This window comes from Eschscholzia californica, unplaced genomic scaffold, assembly GCF_041429995.1.
Source record: "Eschscholzia californica isolate CP2 unplaced genomic scaffold, dmEscCali1.0.p SCAF_4, whole genome shotgun sequence".
NCBI lineage: Eukaryota > Viridiplantae > Streptophyta > Magnoliopsida > Ranunculales > Papaveraceae > Eschscholzia > Eschscholzia californica.
In genome coordinates this window covers 33,678,140-33,700,028 of record NW_028238461.1, presented here as the reverse complement: position 1 = coordinate 33,700,028, position 21,889 = coordinate 33,678,140, and the positions used below count along the sequence as shown (strand labels likewise).

Genomic DNA, 21,889 nt, shown 5'->3' with positions numbered 1-21,889 from the left:
GTACATGAGCGAGCTTCTTACAACAAAAAGAAACCAACTTACCCAAGTTCCCAAGTCCAGCAAGACAAAAAAGTGAAAAACAGAACGATTAAGTCGTTGTTGACACTCGACATAGGCAGCTGAATGGTATAGTTGCGTGAATAAAGTGATTGATTGATATTAGGGTGTAATAAAAACAGTGGTTTCTATAAATTACATATAACATTACCATATTGTAATAATCTTTCACTACTAAATATCTTAGACCCATACATTAGCTCCTAAACTAGAGAAACTAATTCATTACCAACTTGATCCTTCAGTACTTGGTGCAATCGGTTTGCTTGAAAGAAACCCTTTTCTTCTTCAAATCATACTCAATAAGGAAGTCCATCTGAGCCAAGTTCCCAAATATTGAAAAATCTTCAGACGGAACAAATACTAAGCAACTTTTACCATCCACTACTTCCACAAAAGTATTTAATGGCTTCAGAGCTATATCGGCATTCGTAAAATGTGCAACAATCTTCGGTACCTTCGTAAGTTCCTTAACATTGTAACATAAACTAATACCTTCTGGGGGTGGAACTGGTTCAATATCAATAGCTTTCTTCACTTCTGATTCAAACTTTTCGTAAAAATATGGCGGAATTACTGTTAATGTAGTTCCTGAATCAATCATAATGTTACCTTTTTTAACAGTACTGCCGTTTCGGTTTAATCCACCTGATAGGAAAGGTACCCTTTTTCCATTAACACTTAGAGCTTCAAGTGTTAGATGATAGAATGTTTCCTCTTCTTTTGGTACTAATGGAGTTGAAACTACTCCTTTACCCGAAATTTCAGCTTGTTTACCAAAGTTGAACGTACTAGTTTTTGTTTTCGATTCAGAAAAAACAGGAACTAAACAATACGAAAATTTACCATCGATAATAGAACCTAATTGAGAGATTAAAGATAAAGGCCCACCACCAAGACCTACTAAACCCGAACCACGTTCGTTGAACGTCCCTGAATTATTATGTCCACAACCAAATATTATACTAGGGAGAACAATGGGCCTACCATTCGTTGAATCGAAAGTTAATGTCTCAAGTGCTACATTTCCTTCAGTGTGGGATTGATCACCATATCCGTAGTTATAAATACAACTAGCTCTTGGTTCACAAGAACCAGGACTAATTAGTTCTTGACATTGACGCGAAGAGCATGATATATCTTTATATGTTTTTGAGAGAGAAGGATCGAAAAGTGGAGAGACTTGTTTGTAACAATCTTTACATGGTAAGCATTGAATCCAAGTTAAATCACTTCCAGTATCAGCAATAGCTAGTATTTCATGAGATGGTTTTCCTAATCCAAACTTCATTAGATATTCACCATTGTTAGATATTATAGTTGATCTAATGGTGTTATTCTCATGAGAAGATGATAGAGAATACGAGTTTTTGAGGTAACTGTGTCGATTAATTGAACGTCGAATCGATTGTTGGACTCGTTCGAACGGATTCTGTGATGGGTTGTAAAATGGAGAAAGAGGAGAGTCTCTGTGGATTAACTTAACACTAAAACCACCATTACTTGCAAAGATTGAAGATATTGTGGAGAGAGATAAAATGCAGAACAAAATCAAGCCTAAGAAAATATTGGTTGCCATGATTGACTAATGAGAGAAAGATTAAACTATGAAGGAGAATGTAAGTAGGATTGAGGATTTATAGTGAGAGAGATAATGAATGATTCAAGAATTATTTTTATTGTTTTTGATCTTCCAAAATGGAATGTGAAGTGATTTTAAGTTATAAAAGAAAGAATCCTGTGATCTTCCAAAATATATTTCTATGGTTTATTTTGGTGTTCTAGGAATAAAATCTTCACACGTTTTAATTTCATATTTTAAGAAAACGATTAACATAATTACCTATTTATTTCTTTGAATAGATAGAATTTAGGATTCACTAACCCATTAATGTCAAGAGATCAGTTACAAACTAAAATGATTTATTTAATATTTGAGGAATAAGATCACTAAACAACCCAAACTAAATCAACATATATCCAAGACTCAACTACATAGTAATAATTTCCTACGAATAGTAGATTTTTATTGTTTAAATTATAATTCAAATATTTAGAATTACATGAATATGTAATTAGTTATTTAATTGTTTAATTAGTCTAAATATAGCATTAGATAATTTAGAGATTATATTTTTACTCAAATCCTCAATAAAAACAAATTACCTTAAAATAAATAACACGTCCTAAAGTCACCGTTGAAAAAGCTAATAACCAACCTTAACGTTCCCACATGGGTTTGTAGCCAATCGGTTGTATATCTTTATATACTCAGAAATATTATTCAATGTAATTTATAGGCATAAATAAAGTAAACCGTTATTATGTCCTTCTGTGTTTAGTTTCTATCGCTTTTAGGGTTGGTTGAGAGTTGGATTACATGATTTCATCTTTAGATGTATTTGTGTAATTTGATGTGAAATTATGATATCTTATGTAATGATGTCTTAAGATGTAAATCATCATACACGAATAGCAACATGGGGTTGAAAGGGGTTTTTGAGGAGAGAGACTCAAAGCTGACGTCAGCCCAGAAAGTAGTCATCTCTTTCCTTTCTCCTCTACCGAAACCCTAGTACCACCATTAGTGCTATAACTGAAGGTATATCAACCAACAAACTCAACATGCAATCACCTAGAACGGTTACCAAGACACAATAGTCAACATTAAAAGCTAATTTAGACGAATTTAAGAAGAATAAAGGAAGATTAGCCAGCTTTTATTTTCCTTGGGAAACAGAAAAAAGAGGAATAATCAAGAGAAGATCAAGGTATTTATCATAAACCATTAATATTCAACATCTGTCAATTAATTTCTTTTAATTTTAAACATGTGTAATAACTAAGTGAGTCAATCGAGTAAACTATTCAAGTTCTCCCTCGCATGCGCTGAATCTGTTGCGTCTTTGAGCCACTTCGTCTGCTGGGGCTGGTTCTCTATCTTGATGTACAAGTGTTTATGATCTCTAGAAGATCTCTCTTTCTTCTAGACGAGTGTTTATACCCTTGCATACACGTGTACTCTTAGAGATGGGTAGGTATTCTGAGGGAAGTAGAAAGGAAGTAGGTATCATCTCCTTTATAGTTCTTTCCTGTCTTCTTCCTCATTTCATAATCGTCCCCTTCTGGAGAGAGAGATTCATCCACTTCTTCATCTCCTACCTTTTGATTCCTTTCATGTCGACCAACCCCTCTGCTCAGAATATTGACGATCTAACCCAGAAGATGTCCATCCAACTTAGTCTTTCTGACTACGGTAACCTTACTATCTGCTACCCAAAGCCTTCCGAGAACAAAGAACTTCAAGAGATCTCCTCTGGTTTCTTAGCTAGGTTGTGTTGCCAGTATGACTATGGCATCGGTTTCATTAGGAAGCATCTTTCTGGTTAATCTCGTTTCTTCAGGGAGTGTAGGATTACCGCTTCTGCTACTGGCCCTAATCACTTCCTCATCAAACCTCGAAATCATACTGTCTTGAATGAAATCCACCAAGGTAGACCATGGATCATTAGAGGTTATCTAGTGGTGATGCAGGAGGTGGATTTTCCACTTAGAGATGTGATTCCCCCACTCATGCTAGAACCCATGTGGTGTAGTTTCTCGGGTCTCCCTTCTTCCATTCAAAATAGGCACGATTTAGAGATTATCTTCTCATGCATGGGGTACATTATTCAGATTCAGCCGAAGAACTTCAGCATGGTTACCAACTCTACTATCCGGATTCAGTTTATGTATGACGTCAGGACTCCTATGTTGGCTACTCTTAATTCTATATTCACTGATCGAGGTAAGCCAGTTAACTTTAGCTACTACAAATTTCCTAAAGCCATTTGCCATAAGTGTAGAATAGTGGAGCATCCTATCACTCCCTGTATCAAGCCTCAATCTCATGTTTTTGGCTCTCCTATGGAGACGCAGTCCTCTGTTCCTCATTCTTCTGATAATTGGGCTCTCTCAGTTGTTCCTTCTTCCTTTGTGGTTGTTCCTCCCATTCCTCCTCATGAGATTTTTCTGGGTCGAGGAAAACGGAAAGACCTAGATATGATTATGGAGGTTAAGATAGAGGAGGAAGTCAGGAGGAAAACTAATCTTAGGAAGGCTCGGGTCATGGAGAAGAATAGTGATACATCTTTGGTGGAGAATCCAGTAGCTTGGTATTTGGGTAATTCCTCGTCGTCGTCCTTCCGTTCCTCCTAGCTGGTTCACCCCCCCCCCCCCCCCCCCACTTGAATCCATTGATAGTCAAGAAGAAAGACGTAGACACATCTTCTAGGATTCAATGTTGGCGTCTCTTGGTCCATCTACAGATGCCAGAGAGGAGGGAGATCATGAATAGTTTACTTGGTTGTTTATCAACTTTACTTTTGTTATTTGTGTTTGTGTTAATTATAGTATTAGCTTCTGTTCTTTGTTCTAGCTTAGGTTTGGTATCTTGTCTTTATTTCATCTTGTAGTTAGCTTGCTGGTTGGTTGGACTGTTTCTTCACATCTAATATAAGATAGATGTGATTTTTGTTAATATATAGACTTGGTTATGGTATGAATATATGTTCATTAGTTAGATGTTTTTTTGCTAATCTTAAAGCTTTGGTTATAGTATGATTTTTAGTTGATTAGTAATATGTATTAAAACTTTTAATCTCCTGCGTTTTATGTTCTGTATCCTTCTGGCTTCGTATATATAGATGTTAGGTTTGTTATAGTAGCTTTAGCTATTTAGTTTTTAGCTTTACCTTCTCTGTTGAGAGTTGGTGGTGGGTGCCTTCAGTGTAGGCTTCGGGTTTCTCCATCCTCTTGGGGTGGGTGCTTTTATACTGGCTTGTTGTTAGTGTGATCGTTCTAATTTTACCTTTTGGGGGTGGTGCCTCTATACTTAGTTAGTACATTATGAATAATTCCCCTAGCCCTTATCCCTCTATTCTTAGCTGGAATGTTAGAGGGATTCCGCAGTATCTCACTAAGAAACATCTTTTGAATCTCATCAAAAAATATAACCCGGATATTATTTTCCTCGCAGAAACTAAGAATAAGTCTAATATTATTAATAAGAATATTAAGATTCATAAGCACTACAGTAGTCACTTTGTTGAACCTTTTAAGAAAGCTGGTGGCCTAGTTATGTATTGGAAGCATCATTTAGATATTACCATCCTATACTCAGATAATAATGTTATTCATGCTAAAATCTATAATCCGCATAACAGTGTCTATAATTTTATTACTGGCTTCTATGGTTGCCCCTACCATAAGAATAAACTTAAACCTTGGAAAACGCTGAAAACTCTTAAGGTTGATAATAATAGGCCGTGGATGGTCATCGGAGACCTTAATAATATTCTAGACATGCAGGAGAAGCAAGGAGGTTCTCAGGCTACCAATTCCCATATTTCTAGTATTCTCTCTATTATTAGCCATCTTGAGCTCATGGATATGGGTTATCAGGGTAGTCCTTATACTTGGAGCAATAAGCAGTATGGTGAAAATCTCATACAAGAAAGACTAGATAGAGCTCTATCTAATCTTAATTGGCTGACGCTATACCAATTCTCGGGTATATACAGTGGGCTCTAATCATCTCCCTATTCTCCTTGCTGACGCTAATAATATTAATCATAAGCCTAAGCCGTTCAAATTCCTTAGTACTTGGATTCCTCACCCGGAATGCCATGACTTCATTGCGGGAAAATGGAAGACAAATCAAGATATCCAAGTGGAGCTCAAAAAGTTAAGTAAACATCTCACTTAATGGAATAAAAGGGTTTTCGGTAATATTGAAAGAAACATCAAGATTATTACAGAGAGATTACAAGAAAGCAGTAATAAGGAGGAGCTCACTAGTCTGAATGAGCAGCTAGAACAACTGTACAAGTACCAAGAGAGTCTTTGGAAGGAAAAATCCAAGAAATAACTTCATTTCGGTGGGGGATAAGAACACCAAATATTTTCATTCGCAGGCCATTCAACGTAACTGTACCAACAAAATGATGGCTATTAAAGATAACAATGGTGATTGGCAAGAAGGGATTAATAGCATTCAGTCTATCTTCACCTCTCACCTCCTTAACATCAACACTACGGATAATACTACCACTGCCCCGGATATCCTTAATCTTTTTCACCATTCTATTTCCCCTAATCAGAATAATAAACTTAATGTTATTCCGGATGAAGAAGAAATCAATACGGCCATTAAGGGTCTCAAGAAAAAGGCGTCTCCGAGGCCGGACGGTTACCCCCCTTTGTTCTTTCAATCCAACTGGGACACTGTTAGGCCCGATATCCATACCCTTGTACATTATTTTTTTTCTTACTACTACTTTGCCTGCCGAATCTAACCATACTCACATCTGTCTTATTCTTAAGACTGTTACCCCTCAGACTCCTGCAGATTATAGACCTATTAGTCTTCTTAATACCACCAACAAAATCATCACGAAAATTTTAGCTGATAGGTTTAAAGAAACCCTTAATTCTATCATTACTCTGTTTCAAGCGGTGTATATTCCGAGTAGATAGATCTCGGATAACATTATATTAGGACAGGAGATCATTCACTCGATGAAAAGAATGAAAGGAGCGACGGGGTACTTCGGATTGAAATTGGACATGTCTAAAGCATTTGATAGGATTGCGTGGAATTTTCTGATTGATATCATGGCGAAACTAGGCTACTCTGAGCATTGGATTAAGATGATTAACAGTTGTATCTCTACTTCTTCTATGGCAGTTCTGATCAATGGTCTTCCGGGTCCCACTTTTCATCCGACCAGGGGTATCAGGAAGGGAGATCCCCTCTCCTCCTTTCTCTTCACACTTTCCATGGAAGGCTTGAGTAGAATGATTGTAGCAAAACGTGACTCTGAGACTTTCCTGGGGTTCCCTACTAATTATCCTAATCTCACCATTTCGCACCTCCTCTTTGCTGATGACTGCATTATTTTTTGTTGCAACTCCCTAGATAATATTCATATTCTCAAGAATATTCTTAATACTTTCTGCGTTTCCTCTGGTCAGATGATTAACTACAAGAAATCAAATATCTTCTATTCCAAGAATTCTCACCCTAAATTCAAGTGTCTTATAATGCGCTCTCTTAAAGTTAAGAATGTGTCCACGTCGGATAAATATCTAGGGGCGCAGCTTTTCATTGGAGCGAATAAGAACAATGCTTTCAAGGTCATCCTTCAACAGATCAAAAACAAACTAGAGAATTAGAATCACTCCTTCCTTTCTCAAGCCGGGCGCACTGTTGTTATTTCGACGATAGCAGCCGCCGTACCCCGATACCAAATGCAATGCTTTTCCATTCCCTAAGGCATAAGCAAAAGCATTTCGACTATTCAAAAGTCGTTCTGGTGGGGTAAGTCCAAAGGTATTTGCACAAAATCTTGGTCGTCTATTTGTCTTCCCAAATCCATAGGAGGTCTGGGTATTCATCTCCCTGAACTAGACAATAAAGCTATGCTCAGTAAGCTAGCTTGGAGGATTAAGGCGGAGCCCAATGCGATGTGGGTCCGTTTCCTGAAAGCTACGTATTTTCCCCATACGGAGACTCCGGGTCCAGTCAAGCCACATCATTCTTGGAACTTGAAGACTATAAGGAAGCAATTGAACCAGATTGAAGATTTTACGACCTGGGAGGTCCACAATGGAGAGAACATCAACATTTGGACGGATAGTTGGATTCCTGACATTAATACTCCCCAGAATCGTAGCAATGAGTTCAATCTGACTAAGGTAGCTCAATTGATGACGAACAACGAGTGGAATGAAGAGGCTCTTACTAGAACCTTTGACAACTTGACCCATAACTTAATAAAATCCATTCCTATCTATGCAGCTGGTGAAGATCAAAGAATTTGGACGCTAACAAAATCGGGTAACCCACCGGAACATACATGGGTGAAAATTAATATAGATGCGTCTTTTATCAATGTTCATGAAATTACAGGTACCAGCCTTATTATCCATGATTCTGACTCTAAATTCATAGAAGCTCATACATTTATTACTAGAAGCAGAAATACTGAAGAAGGTGAGGCAATAGCTATTCTCAATGGCCTGATATGGGCGGCTGAACATAAATACAATAAAATCATCATAGAAAGTGATAACATTAAAATCATCCAAAACATTTAGAATATCAAGCATGAAGTTCAATCGCAGTCTAGAATTCACATCCGGAAAATACAAGAAGTCAACGAAGGATTGAAAGGGTGAAATTCAACTACACAAACAGAAAATTCAATTCGCCTACGGATAGGCTTGCGAAATGGGCAAGAAAGAAAAATAAATCGAAGACATGGAGTAGAGTACCTTATTTTATCGTTCCTTTGTATTGTAACGACATTTTAATAGCTTAATAATATATGTACTTCTTAACCAAAAAAAAGAATAGCAACTTGGGGTTGAATTTAGTAAATTCTAGATAGAGTTTTTCATTGTTGGTGTTAGTAGGATACCCTAGTGATTTGCCATGTGTCTAAAGTTGAAGTTTTTCAATGGCGCAACCTCTTCCTTGCACACACATCTCAACGATAGCTGATAAGGAGAAATCGATGGAGAACGACTTATGAATTGAGAAATCAAAGATAAATGACAAAGAAACAGCTTGTGATCCAACGATTGTTCTTCGTTTTGGAGGTGTAGTGAGGCAGAATTAGGAGGTCTAAGAAAGACTTATAGGTACATAATTAGATTAGGTGCGGCTACGGGTGGGAATTGGGCGGGTATGGGCGTCCATGAGCATTTGAAGCATCGGGCCGGGCGGGTCGGGCACAAAACTTCAATGGCTATTAGGGTCAGCGGGTTAATCGGGCGGGCAATTTTGAAATTCGCCTTGTCCATTACCCGCCCAAGCCCATTAAGAAGCTCGGGTAATTCGGGTATGGGCAGGGGGGGTAGCGGGTAATCTCATGACTTGAAAAAAAATCACTTTTTCCTCTCCTTTTATAAAATCTCCAAACGCCTTTCCTGATTCTAAAAAGACAATGTGGGATTACAATTAGACGTTATTTGTGTTGTTCCTTTTGGAATTTAATCTCACATTGAAAACTAATGAAGAATTCTCATGAGATATAACATAAACTTATCTCACTCTTTGTTCCCTCAAAGCCAAAGACTACTTCAGTGTTTTACGTGGAATTCTCTTGGGCCATTGCAAAGCAATGGAATGGGTTCATGTGATTGCCCTTAAACATATTGCTTACCATCTCAACTAAGTCTAGCAACATGGACTGTTGTGCTTCATCAACCCATAAAGTTGATGTAATTTGGTTGGTTATCATTGGTGAGGTTAAGTGGGTGCGGGCATGGGCGGGTGCGCGGGTAGAGGTTTTATCCCATGCCCGCCCACCAAAACTTGGCGGGGGCGGGTTGTGCCCGAGACGGGCGCGGGCGTCCATGGTCCTCGTTGGGCTCGGGTGCCCGTCGGCGGGTTCGGGCTCATGGACAAAATTCCCACCCCTAGGTGCGGCCGTGCCGGTAAAAGCACCCTACCTTTGTGCTTTAGGTAAATGGCGGATTAGTTTGACTCTAGTCGATGAACATTGACCCATATACTTTATAAGCACCAATACTGTAAGTGTTTTCTTTTGTGTTTTTTTCCTGAAACGTTCAAAAAATAATTTACAAGAATTTTTTTCCAACCGATTTTCAGCTCAGGAAAAACCTCTAATAAATTATATAAATATGTCCTAAACTATTATTTGATGTTTCGATGTGTCATATATCAATCGGTGCCTTTTAGATAAGCTGATTGCTTATAAATACTTTGAGAAATAGCAAGATGCTAATAAAGTCATCCCCCTAGGGTAATTTTAAATGCATTCACCGTTTTTGTTATATACTCTCGCATCTAATGTAATTTTTGTTGAAATCAAAGGAGATGTGAGTGGGGCAAGTAGAAATGGTAAGTGTATATAACATTTCTCATTCCCTTATAGCACAAAAGAAGAGTATCGGAGCACCCAATTAGACTTCCCATGGTCGGTTCCGAATCGACGGTTGGCAATAGTTAGGGCTACATCCTCATAGGGTTAGAACCCATAAAGAAACCGCCATATTGTGAACCGGACCTGAAACTCTGGGCCCCAACGGTCCTAAAAGTCACTCTACCGTTGGACCCAGGGCATAGAAAAATCACTACGACCTTCTTCACTTTACCCTCTCACTCTCTCTCTCTCTCTCTCTCTCTCTCTCTCTCTTCTACCATGGCCGATTTCTCATTCATATCTGAAAGTGATGAATCTGCCGTGGAAGATATAATCTCTCAAGCAATGGATCATTGTGTTCTTGAACAGATTGTATCTCTAAATTCATCTGGTATATCAGATTCTGTTCTACCCACTGATATAGAAACTAGATTTAGCAAACTCAAATCATTTCCAGGTGCACATCCAAACCCAAAAACAAAACCCCCATCCAAAATTCACAAAGGAACTTCATCAGATCAGTTCTCAGAGGAACCAATTCCATCCCAAAATGAAGAAATTGGTTCCACAGAACCTAACATGAACCAAGTGAAAACAAGCCCAAAAAAGAAATTGAAACAAAAATCAAGAAGTGGGTACATAAATTCACCTTCTAGTTCATCTTCTTCTGATTCTGATTCTGGTTCTGAAAGAGGTGGTTCATCTCCACCTAGACAAGCTTGTTGCTTTTGGAGTCCACCTCCTAAGAAGGGCAAAAAAGTTGAGAAAAAGAAGAAAAAGGAAACTAGGGTATTAAGGAGTGGGTTTGAGCCATTTGATTGGGAAAAGGATGATGAGATTATTAGGGATTTCACAACATTGTCAATGAAAGAAGAGAAAAAGAAGTTAAAAAAGGCAATGAAGGAGCAAGAGAAAATCAATAGAGAAGCTGAGAAAATAGTGGAATGGGCTAAACAAGTATCTGCTAGGATTGATGTTTCTGTAGTTGAAGATCTTTTAAGTGATGAAGAAAAATCAGAGTGAAACCACAGGCGGTCATTATCACATTTTTCTTCTCTTTCATGACTTCCATACATCTAAAACGATACTAGTATAATTTTTATTATATTCATCTGCTTTCTTTTTCTTGGGTCCGAAGCTCTTTTCACTGTAGAAGTGGTGTTACTAGTTTTCTTTTCTTTTCTATCTACTTTTTTTTATGTTGCAAAGGAACATCATTAATAATTCATATAGCTACCTCTTCATCAAAAAAAAAAAAAAAAATTCATATAGCTACAAGAATGTTGAGATGGAAATGAAGGAATAGTAGTAAAAGTTCTATTGTATTTCTGCTTTCTTGCCCATTTGGCTAATCTATTGGTTGTCAAACTGTATTTGCGTTCGATGGAGGTAGGGGTGGGATTCTAAGGATATACACACTATCAATATTAAAAGAAAAAAAAAACAGAAAATCGATTTTTTGTAGATTTTTACGATATACACACAATAATTGCAGAAACAAAAAGATATTGTCAAATTACAAAAGCCAACGCTTAGGGTTTTGTTTGGGTAAGATTGAAACGAGTTTAAGGTTTTGTTTTGTTTGGGGTTTGATACGATTATGGGTGTTCAGTGGTTCTGAGAAGCACGGACAGTTCTTGCGGAAGAGAAGCACGAACAACGTCGAATTTGCCGAAGGAAAGCTGAAAGAGTAAATTTCTCTGTTTCCTTAGAATAGGATGCACATGCTCTAATTATAATCATAGTTGGATTATTACAATATATCCTGCATATTTTATCTAAATAAATAACATTTACAATATATATGATAATATATGCAATCAAAACTAAATAATATGAATAGGGAAATATGATATCCACATTTGAATTTGAAATTCAAATATTTGCTCAAATCCTGAGAGAGATTTCTATTATATCTTTATCATCCCCCCTCAAGCTGATCGTCTAGATCACATAGTGAAATCTTGGAACATAAAAACCGATGACGAGATTTGAGCAATCCTTTGGTGATGACATCAGCAATTTGTTCTTGTGTTGGGATATATCGAACTTGTAATGAACCACGAACAACCCTTTCTCGGACAAAACGGCAATCTAAGTCTATATGTTTGCTTCGAGAATGAAGAATAGGATTGTGGGTCATATATGTTGCATTGAGTAATAAATAAACCAGAAGCAGTCCTTTTTAATTTCATGCCCAAAAAATTATGAACCTCACCCAGATCATTCATTGCAAACTGAGAATTAAGTCTTGAAATAAACCCTGATATAAGTGAGGGGTTTGAACCTGTAATGAGGATATCATGGACATAAATAATAAAATAGTAATTGAAGATGAGGAACTATAAAGAAACAATGAAGTGTCAGACTTAGAACTGACAAATCCCAATTCTTGTAGTAGTGAAGCGTGTAAACCATGCTCGGGGTGCCTGTTTAAGACAATAAATAGCTTTATTTAATCGACAAACATGATCTGGGTAATTTGGATTGACAAATCCAGTCGGTTGATGCATAAAAACTTTTGTATCAAGGTATCCGTGTAAGAAAGCGTTTTTAACATCTAACTGTCGGATTTGCCAACCGGAAGAAACTACAACACTTAAGATAAGCCGAATTGTAACTGGTTTAACAACTGGTGAAAAAGTCTCATCATAATCAATTACATGTTGTTGTGAATAACCCTTTTGCTACCAAACGGGCTTTGAAACGATCTACTGTGCCGTCACTTTTAGTTTTAATCCAAAAGACCCATTTACATCCAACAAGGTTCATATGAGGTTGAAAATGAACTAATGACCAGGTTTGATTCTTAATCAAAGCATTAAACTCATCTGCCATTGCCTCACACCATCGTAAGTCTTTCTTTGCCTCTGTATAACATGATGGGTCCTTTGGTAAAGAAGGAACAGTAGAAAGAAAAGAATGTGAGATTTTATACTTGGTGGCCAGCAGTGATTGTATTACTTTCGGTTTTGTAATTCTTTGTTTTGGACATGTGATCATTTGATGTGTTCGAACTGGCGCCAGTGGAGCAGTATCATTCACGGGCAAAACAAATGGAGTCTCATTAATGTTCTGGCCATCTTGGGCAGCAAACGGATTCGTAGAGAGTCCATCATTAGAGGGAAGATCTTGGGATAAGTCAGTAGGACTCAAAATTGGCAAAGAAGTTTCCAATCTAGGACCAGAGGGAAAAGATTGACTAGATTTGGTTGTGTAAGAGAGAGATGGTGATGGTTGTGGTGAAGGTGAAGGGAGAGGGGGAGGAATATCAAGAAAAAGCCATTGAGGTGATTCACTAACGGTAACCTCTCGAGTAACATCATGCAAGTAAGGTAATGCATAAGGGAACAATGTTTCATCAATAGTTAATCTCTTGAGATATTAAGTTTCATGGTTGTGGGGTCTAAACACTTATACCCTTTATGTTGGTGACTATAACCGGTAAAGACACAAGGTTTACTTTTAAATTCTAATTTATTTTTTCGATAAGGTGTAAGAAGTGGGTAACACCTACAACCAAAAACTTTAAGAAAATTGTAATTGGGGTGTTGGTTGAATAAGAGAAAAAAAGGATATTGATTTTGCAAAACAGGAGTTGGCAAATGATTTATTAGACAAACGGCGGTGCCAAAAACATCAGGTCAAAAAGGCTTTGGAAGATGACTTTGATGTAGAAGTGCAAGACTCGTTTTGACTATGTGACGAATTTTCCTATCCACCATCCCATTTTGTTGGGGGGCATGGGGACAAGAAAATTGGTGAAAAATTCCATTTTCGGAGAGAAATTCTTTTAATAAAGTCGAAGAAAATTCGCCACCCCCATCACTTTGTAAAATTTGTATTTTGGAATTAAACCGGTTTTCAACTAGGTTCTTAAAATCTTAAAACATTTTAAAAAATCATATTTTTCTTTGAGAAAATACAACCAAGTGTAGCGAGTAGACTCATCAAGAAATAGTAAAAAATACCTAAATCCTTGAGAAGATGTTACTGGAGAGGGTCCCCACAAATCTGTGTGAATTATAGAAATGGGTGTTTCGGAACGATTAGTTGATAAAGTGTAAGGGAGACGATGGTGTTTGAAAAGAACACAAGATTCACACATATGAGATGGTGATAAATTCTTAATATGAGTAAGCATTTTTTGCAATTATTTTATTAAAAGTATGAGAGTGTGGATGTCCTAGGCGCATATGCCACACATTATTTTTAGTACTATTTCCTATGAAACAAAAATTTAATGATTGGAGACTCTTATAGAAATCCCTTAGTGCCTTGCCCGAACATTGGTAAAGGCCCCCTTTGTTAAGACCTTGAAGGACCCGCTTCCCCGTTTGTCGATCCTGTACAAAAAACATATGACGATAAAAAACAACGAAACAATCTAGATCTTTTGTTAGTTGAGAAATCGAAAGTAAATTTTTTGAGAGAGAAGACACATAAAATACATTCTTCAAAGTAATAGAAGAAGTAGGGGAACCAAGTTTGATGCGGCTTCAGCAACAACACCCATTGAAGCAGCAACTCTATTTCCAAATATACCATCCCAAATATACCAGCTATCATTGCGATACTGAGTATCATAGGAAAGCGATCAGTGCCTGATTTGAGATCAAAACTGTAAACCAACATTCTTAACAGAAAGTAATTCACCATTACCAATTGCAACTTGACCACCTCCGTAGTACGGTCCTCGAGTTGTCATATTAGTTGCATCATTGGTCATATGATTCGGTGCTCCCGAATCGGCATAGTAATTAGGATCAACAAGCACATCTTGAGGTTGGTGGGCAGCGAAGCTTTAGGAGACATCATTGGGTTGGTATGCATAATCATCTCTATGATAACATTGTAAAGCCTAATGACCATAATGACCACAAATTTGACAAACAATAGACCGATTTTCTGATTGGGAAGGATTTCCAAGTATGGAAGAAGAAGAAGAACCACGATTATGAGAACAAGATCCCCATTGATTATTGGATCGAGCTCGGCCTCGACCTCTTGCATTTAATCGACCGCCACGAGCACCTCCTCGTAGTTGGTAGTTACCTCGATGGTGAGTGGGCTTGAAAGATTGAGAAGATGTTGTTGTTTTTGCACCTAAGACTGTTGAAGATGATAATGAGTGTTGATGAGTTATTTTCATCTCTTGAGTATACAATAGGGGTTGAAGTTGAATAAATGTAGGAAGATTTTCGCGAGTTTCAATCGCGGTAACAAAGGCAGCATAATACGATCCTAACCCACGTAATGTATGGAGAACCAACTCAATGTCAGGTATAGGTGCATGAGAGGCAGAAATTGCATCTGAAATTTCTTTGATTTTGGTGAGGTACTCGGCCATAATGAGTGAGTTCTTTTGGATAGTTTGTAGATGAAGCATAAGTTGTGACTTACGAGTACTGTTTTGAGCAGAAAATGTGTCTTCAAGGTAACAAAAAAGTTCTTTTCATGTTTAGAAATCAGGGGTTTGACAAAGAATTGAAGGTGTGAGGTGGTATTTAGCCACGAAATAACCGTTTGATCAATCCGTGTCCAATGGAGGAACGCCAGATTAGTAATAGGTAGGTTAGTTTCGGGGTCAATAATGGTGGAAGGGGGAGAGATAGAATTAGGTTCAACATGGCTATAGAGTTCTTGTGATCTCATAATAGGGATGACTTGTTTCTTCCAAGTCAGATAATTATTGTGGTCTAACTTGATCGAAACAAGTGGGACAAGGTTGTGAGGGTGGGATAAGTGAGGTTGATGTTTGAAGAAGTTGTAGAAGATAAAGAATTAGTAGGAGCCATTAGAGAGGTCAAGTATAAAGAAGACAGAGAAAAAAAAAAACTCAGCTCAAGATACCATGAAAGAGTAAATGTCTTTGTGTCCTTTGAATAGGATGCACATGCTCTATTTATAATCATAAATGGATAATTAGAATATATCCTGAATATTTTATCTAAATAAATAATATTTACAATTTATGATAATATATGCAATCAAAACTAAATAATATGAATAAGGAAGTATGATATCCACATTTGGATTTGAGATTCAAATATTTGCTCAAATCCTGAGAGAGATTTCTATATCTTTATCAAAACCGACTTCGTATTTGCCAGATAACTTGTATAACAAAATATCCAATAACACATCTTCACTCACTTCTGAATCAAATAGAAAATAGAGAGGTAGAGAATTCGTTGGATACTGTTGTGTTTCTAAAGAGTTAATTTGCCACTTAATTTGTACATGGGGGGAGAGATGTGTGTGATGCCCCCGTGTCCCAAAATAGAAACGTCCACGCCTCGACAATTCACAGACGAGACAAAATTCCGGCAGAGTCTCCTATGTAAGTCAAACTGGTCAAACTTGTAAAATCTGTCATGCAAACCGTACACTCACATACACAAAGAAATAAACTATCGAGCGGAATCTAAACAAACTCAACTCAGTTTCAGGTTGAAACAAAACACAAAAAGAACTACAAAAACCTCATAAAACGTCGATACAACTTATAAACAAGTCTAAGTGTTAAGTATATAGATATTCAAGTTTGGTTTCCTCAATAACTACATAACTTTGAAATAATGAAGAACGAAATAAGAAAAAAAAATAAAGAAAATGACTTAACGCCTAAAGCCTTGTCAGACAAGATCACCGGCTGGAATACGACTCCGCCTCGAGGCTACGACAAAACACCTGCACACTAACAACTGGTAGGGGGTCAAAATACTCACAGACACGAGTTATTCTGGTAGAAGACCAATTCAAAGCCCATCACGTTTTCAAAAGTTCATCTAATAAGTTCTAACCATCATGACAAAACGATTTACAAACTAATTATGATATATGCTATTTACAAAACCATTTTCCTTACATCTAGCAAGCAATAGCAGTGATTAGCTGTCCACCCATGGTGCACTTCCAATTAAGAGAGAGTTCCTCAGAAGAATCTATAGTGAGTTAGACAATACCGTCCCATTTCAGCACTAGCTAATGCACTAGCATCTCATCGAGAAAGAGACTTACCCCTAGCCGGTAAGTCCCTCTCCCATTAAGGGACTCTGCAATCATTGAAGAGTTTACCTCATGATACATATATACCTTAAGTTCCTAATTACGTTTTTGATCACGGAGTTCGAATAAGAGAGTCGTCCCCCAATACCCATGGAAGGACCTGAACTTTATTCTCTTCGGTACCCTGTCACGCGTCTAGTGTGATCTTTCAAAATCAGTTACATTCATATCAAAACCAGTATTCTTATTCAATTCATTATCTTATCAAACACGAAAATGGAACGACCAAGAGTCTTATCGCACACAAAGCAGAGGGATCCCAATCAATGTCACCTCCCAGTCGAGCGATCAGGGTGTACGCCCCTGAGCCTCGAGCAGGAGGCACGAGCACCAATGGCAAGCGAGTGGAGCACTTCACGCCACTGGTCTCATGACTAGTGTCGCACCACCTCACCGGTCTCACACAGGTTAGACCCATGTCCATATGTCATCCTAACCTCAATGGCTACGTGCATGTAGGATGACACAATCCTAACTCGGGTACATACAAGGAAACCCCAAGAAGTTCACAATCATAGAAAAACAATTCGAAAACATTTCTCATATCACAATAAAATTATTCAAGCATATTTCATTTCATCATGTAAAATCGAGTTTCATGCTATCTAAACTCTAGTTATAATGGCGTATAAAACTTAAAATCTAACACATTTCATTATCTATAAAACCATAATAGACAAAGGACTCAAAACCCCTACCTAGCGGTACTTCTACTCTGCCGAAATCGTAGGATGATCGTCAACGATAATCTCCGGCTCCCCCTCTACCAAAAACACGAATAACCGATATAAACATTAGATTCTTGGATAAGAACATTCGCACGAAAAAAATAATAAATAAAAGAAAACAATGAAAACTCATAACATAAGAGCAAATTCGCCAACTTCGGAAGACTTCGAGTAAGTATATTCGATTTCCATTCAAACTCTGACTTTCATAGCCATGTCCAATTAAACTCTACCATATACTGTTTGAAAGGTAATTCTATCCTTAACATTCGGTTTATAAATGTCTTCGCTAAACCCGAAAAAACATTCTCAAAATAGCAAAAACACAAGCAGCAGTCCTAACCGCGCATTACACACTTAAACAATCCTAACTCTTTCATCCGGACTCCAAATAACTATTACTATACCTTTTTGGAATCCTCATGAGACGAGATACAATATTGATGAGGACTCAAACAACTTTTGAAACCTCTATGACCAGCTAAAACAGTAAAACAGTGAGCAGTTCCCAGGTTTGCTGAATAGCGCGTTGCTCGCCAAAACAGTCGTGACTTTCTCGTCGGAGGTCCAAACGACTTGTACATATCATCTCGGAAAAAGAGCATCCTAAGATACGACTTTTGTGTTTCGAGAAAGCACGTTAGAGTACCCTAAAAGCCCCCAAAATGCTCAAACAGTAGACTGAATTTCAGTCCCTCGAATCGTCGTTCGCGCGATAAATTATAGCAATTAACCTCTCTAACTTTGTTAAAATTCCAAAATTACCTAATCCCCAACCATATTAATCTTAGAATTGCATGAATTATAAAAACTCCCAATTCATATACCTCAAACCTTAGATTCAAGAATATGACAATCCAATCATCTAATTTATTGATTTCTTACCTTGGTTTGGATGAATTCAAGTTAGTATAGTTTTCCCTTTATCAATCTCTTCCCGAACATCTATAAATTCGAAGCGAAAGATCCATTGAAAACCAAATACAGAATTATAGAGTTTTAGGGAGAGAAACCGAAATTTCTAACTAAAATTAAGAAAACTTAGCTTGAATCATTCCTTAAAGCTTGAATTCGGCCAAAACAAGTAATCTTGAAATTCGAGTTGGAATTCTCCATTCGGTCGAGTATTTCTCTGCCTAACCCTAACCCTAGAGCAATAGTCGAACAAAGAAGAAAAAGATTCTGATTTTGTTTTCCCCTAAACAGCCAAATTTCAACTAAGTCCCTGGATTTGGCCAGATTGTAAAATAACCTCTGAAATCAGAACAAGTTGCAGATTTAGTCCTTATCTTGACTTGGCCCAAATGCAAAATAGTTCATCTTCTAAATGGGCACCCATTCGTTGGATGTATGGAGCATTGCCACTCCATCCTAGGCATCCCTTCACATGTGGCAAATGACTCACTAAATTATTGAAAATTATCGACAATAATAGTATAAATAAAACACCCAACAAAGTGCACCTTCACTGATAATGCCAAGGAACCGACTTCGAATTCACCAAAGAACTTGTATAAATAAGACACCCAATAAAATGCACTTTCACTGATGTTTGTGAAAATTCAAGAAAAAACAAAACGGAGATATGGAGAGAGTGAGAGTATTTCGTTGGATCGTCCTGGAGTGATTGATGTCACTTAATTTATAATATGCCAAGGGATACATATGCATGGGATGTATCCATCCATAATGGATTACATGCCCATGGCCATTCACCAAGTCTCACTGTGTAGCGGAGGATGCCAAAGCTAAGTGGTGCATTTCTTCAATTATTAGCAATATATTGTTGGAAAATATTACTAACAATTTGAAATGGAAACTACACATATAAATGGTGTTGTACACAAAACTTCAAAGATCGATAGTATTGATTCTTTTAGACAGTAATTCGCCCGCTTCTGGTATAAACCACGAGTACACAACAGGTCAAGAATTATGCCTTCAGGATACAATGAAGTCTTAACAACTATCTTAGCTCAAAGTATGTACGCCTTGACTAAGATCGAGAACACTCCGACATATAATCTGATAATGACAAAAGATATTGACTCCAAAATCGCCAATTAACTTGATATAAAACCCAAGATAACCTTCACTGTTCATAGTAAAATAGGATATTTGAAAACAAGAGAGAGAAAGAGAATTTTGTTGGATAATGGTACTTTCTTAACTCAAAATTATGAGAAGCTTTATAGATTCCAATGAGATACCATTGTATCCCATCACATGGGAAGTATCTCATCACTTTTGAAATGAATGGATATACCCATTCATTCTTTGATGTTCACGGCCAAAGCACTTGTGCTTAATTAGCCAAGTCCCTCCAAAATCTCATCAATTAAGTTTTTTGAAAAAATCTCCAACATTCCTCCACCATTTTCGAAAAATTTGAAAGTTATAAAATAACTCAAGGAAAAACAAAACAGAAAAGACAAAACAAACAACTTTGGCATTATAGTAGAAACTTGTTCATAAATGATAGGTATCTTATGGATTTGAACCTTCACTTAGTGCAAACAACTCAAAGTTTTATCAGAATGCTATGGTGCACGTATCTTGAACCAAGAATCCTAAAGTGATGAAACCAGGGCCATTGCACATACTTGTTTCAGTGAATCTGAGTGTTCATACTCCGCACATTAATGGCCATGTGCAATATCCCTTCCATGAGTCTTCTTCAGAAAATGATCTTATATTTTCTTAGGAAACGGTCTGATCTCCATACTCACTTAGGTAAGTCCACTTGAGGTGTTTCCGCGAGGCACCACTTAAAATTTAGGACTTATTAAGGATTTATAATCCATCCTTTGTCTTGCAGAAAACCATTACTAGCTTAAAAATGGGAGATTTTAAAATGCTAGTATTCCATAATCGCGAAAACCTTAACTTGTTGGTACTCTTTGGACTTTGCCTATCTATTTCAAGACATAAGTTGGGTTTATGTTAAAGGCGATCAACCTTCATTCACAAACCTGAGTCCCATTTCCTTATTCTTAACCGAGACCGTTACTTTAGGAAGTCCATTAGTCAATGAGTCTGCTAAGTTTTTCTTTGATTCTAAATAGTAGACTGTAATTACTCCTCTCTTGAGCAATTATCTCACAAATTGATGTTTGTGATTCACATGTCTCGACTTGCCATTGTGGGTCTTATTTGCAACGTTATATAGTGTTGCATGATTGTCACAATTTATCATGACCGGTGGAGATGTCTTCTTCATATCTTCTAGTAGGTTTCTAAGCCATTCCGCTTCTTTGCTTGCATCTGCTACAATTAATTCTGATAGTATCGTTGAATCAGAAATTATGGTCTACTTTTTGGATCCCCAAGACACAACAACACCACCTATAGGTGAAAATTCATCCAGTGGTAGATTTTGACTTTGTCGCAATACTATTCCAGCTAGCATCGCTATATCCTTCTAATATAGCGGGGTCTCCTTTATAATGTAAACCATAATCCATGGTTCCCTTCAGGTAACTTAGCACTATAGAAATTGCTTTCCAATGCTCTGGTCCTGGATTACTAGTAAACTGACACAGTACTGACAGCGTAGGCTATGCGAGGTCTAGTGCAGTGCATCGCATACATCAGACTACCTATAACAGTAGCATACACAAGTTGAGCTTGGGCACGACCGGTATTCTTCAATAATTTAATATTGTGGTCCATTGGAGTTGGAACTGGTTTATGATCAAAGTGATATAACCTTTTCAGGATCTTCTCGATGTAATGTGTTTGACTTAAAACCAATACATTATCCTTTCATAAAATTTTAATTCCTAAGATAACATCAGACACAAAAAACCTTCATATCAAATTTTGATGATAAAAATTTCTTTGTTCCTTCGATAGAAGATAGATCAGTTCCAGAAATGAGCATATTGTCAACATACAAATAAATAAATACACAACTAGACTTATTTACTTTACAGTAAATACACTTATCTGCATCGTTAACAACAAACCCATTTGATTGGACAATATGATCAAACTTTTCATGCTACTGCTTAGGCGCTTGCTTCAGACCGTAAAGAGATTTTACCAACTTGCAAACTTTCTTTTCTTGGCCTGGAGAAATAAATCCTTCACGTTGTTCCA

General features: G+C 37.3%; 4 protein-coding genes and 1 long non-coding RNA gene across 5 annotated transcripts; 2 read left to right on the top strand and 3 right to left on the bottom strand.

Moving 5' to 3' along the window:
• Nucleotides 1–298: 298 nt before the first annotated feature.
• Nucleotides 299–1,710, bottom strand: LOC147544231 (aspartic proteinase CDR1-like). Its single transcript, XM_086635658.1, has one exon. The coding sequence runs from the start codon at nt 1,634–1,636 to the stop codon at nt 299–301; it is 1,338 nt and encodes a 445-aa protein (XP_086491784.1). The 5' UTR covers nt 1,637–1,710.
• A 3,234-nt stretch (nt 1,711–4,944) lies between these two features.
• LOC147544230 (uncharacterized) lies at nt 4,945–5,628 on the top strand. The gene has a single exon (XM_086635657.1). It carries the CDS (start codon nt 4,945–4,947, stop codon nt 5,626–5,628), a length of 684 nt encoding a protein of 227 aa, XP_086491783.1.
• A 3,996-nt stretch (nt 5,629–9,624) lies between these two features.
• LOC147544229 (vitellogenin-2 protein) lies at nt 9,625–11,303 on the top strand. The gene has a single exon (XM_086638225.1). It carries the CDS (start codon nt 10,269–10,271, stop codon nt 11,010–11,012), a length of 744 nt encoding a protein of 247 aa, XP_086494351.1. The 5' UTR covers nt 9,625–10,268; the 3' UTR covers nt 11,013–11,303.
• Nucleotides 11,304–14,604: 3,301 nt separating this feature from the next.
• On the bottom strand, nt 14,605–15,339 carry LOC147544228 (uncharacterized). The gene is made up of 2 exons (XM_086635656.1): nt 14,891–15,339; nt 14,605–14,791 (listed from the first exon to the last, which is right to left on the bottom strand). Exons 1-2 carry the CDS (start codon nt 15,337–15,339, stop codon nt 14,605–14,607), a joined length of 636 nt encoding a protein of 211 aa, XP_086491782.1.
• A 1,141-nt stretch (nt 15,340–16,480) lies between these two features.
• Nucleotides 16,481–18,937, bottom strand: LOC147544227 (uncharacterized). The gene is made up of 3 exons (XR_015223952.1): nt 18,674–18,937; nt 17,759–17,823; nt 16,481–16,696 (listed from the first exon to the last, which is right to left on the bottom strand). It is a non-coding gene; the product is annotated as an uncharacterized LOC147544227 (long non-coding RNA).
• Nucleotides 18,938–21,889: the final 2,952 nt, after the last annotated feature.

Bases quoted from the DNA above. Each gene is read 5' to 3' on its own strand.
- LOC147544231 (XM_086635658.1), bottom strand. From the start codon at position 1,636: ATGGCAACCAATATTTTCTTAGGCTTGATTTTGTTCTGCATTTTATCT.
- LOC147544230 (XM_086635657.1), top strand. From the start codon at position 4,945: ATGAATAATTCCCCTAGCCCTTATCCCTCTATTCTTAGCTGGAATGTT.
- LOC147544229 (XM_086638225.1), top strand. From the start codon at position 10,269: ATGGCCGATTTCTCATTCATATCTGAAAGTGATGAATCTGCCGTGGAA.
- LOC147544228 (XM_086635656.1), bottom strand. From the start codon at position 15,339: ATGGCCGAGTACCTCACCAAAATCAAAGAAATTTCAGATGCAATTTCT. The intron at 14,792-14,890 runs GTCTATTGTTTG...TGTCTCCTAAAG, and splicing joins CCTTCCCAATCAGAAAATCG to CTTCGCTGCCCACCAACCTC.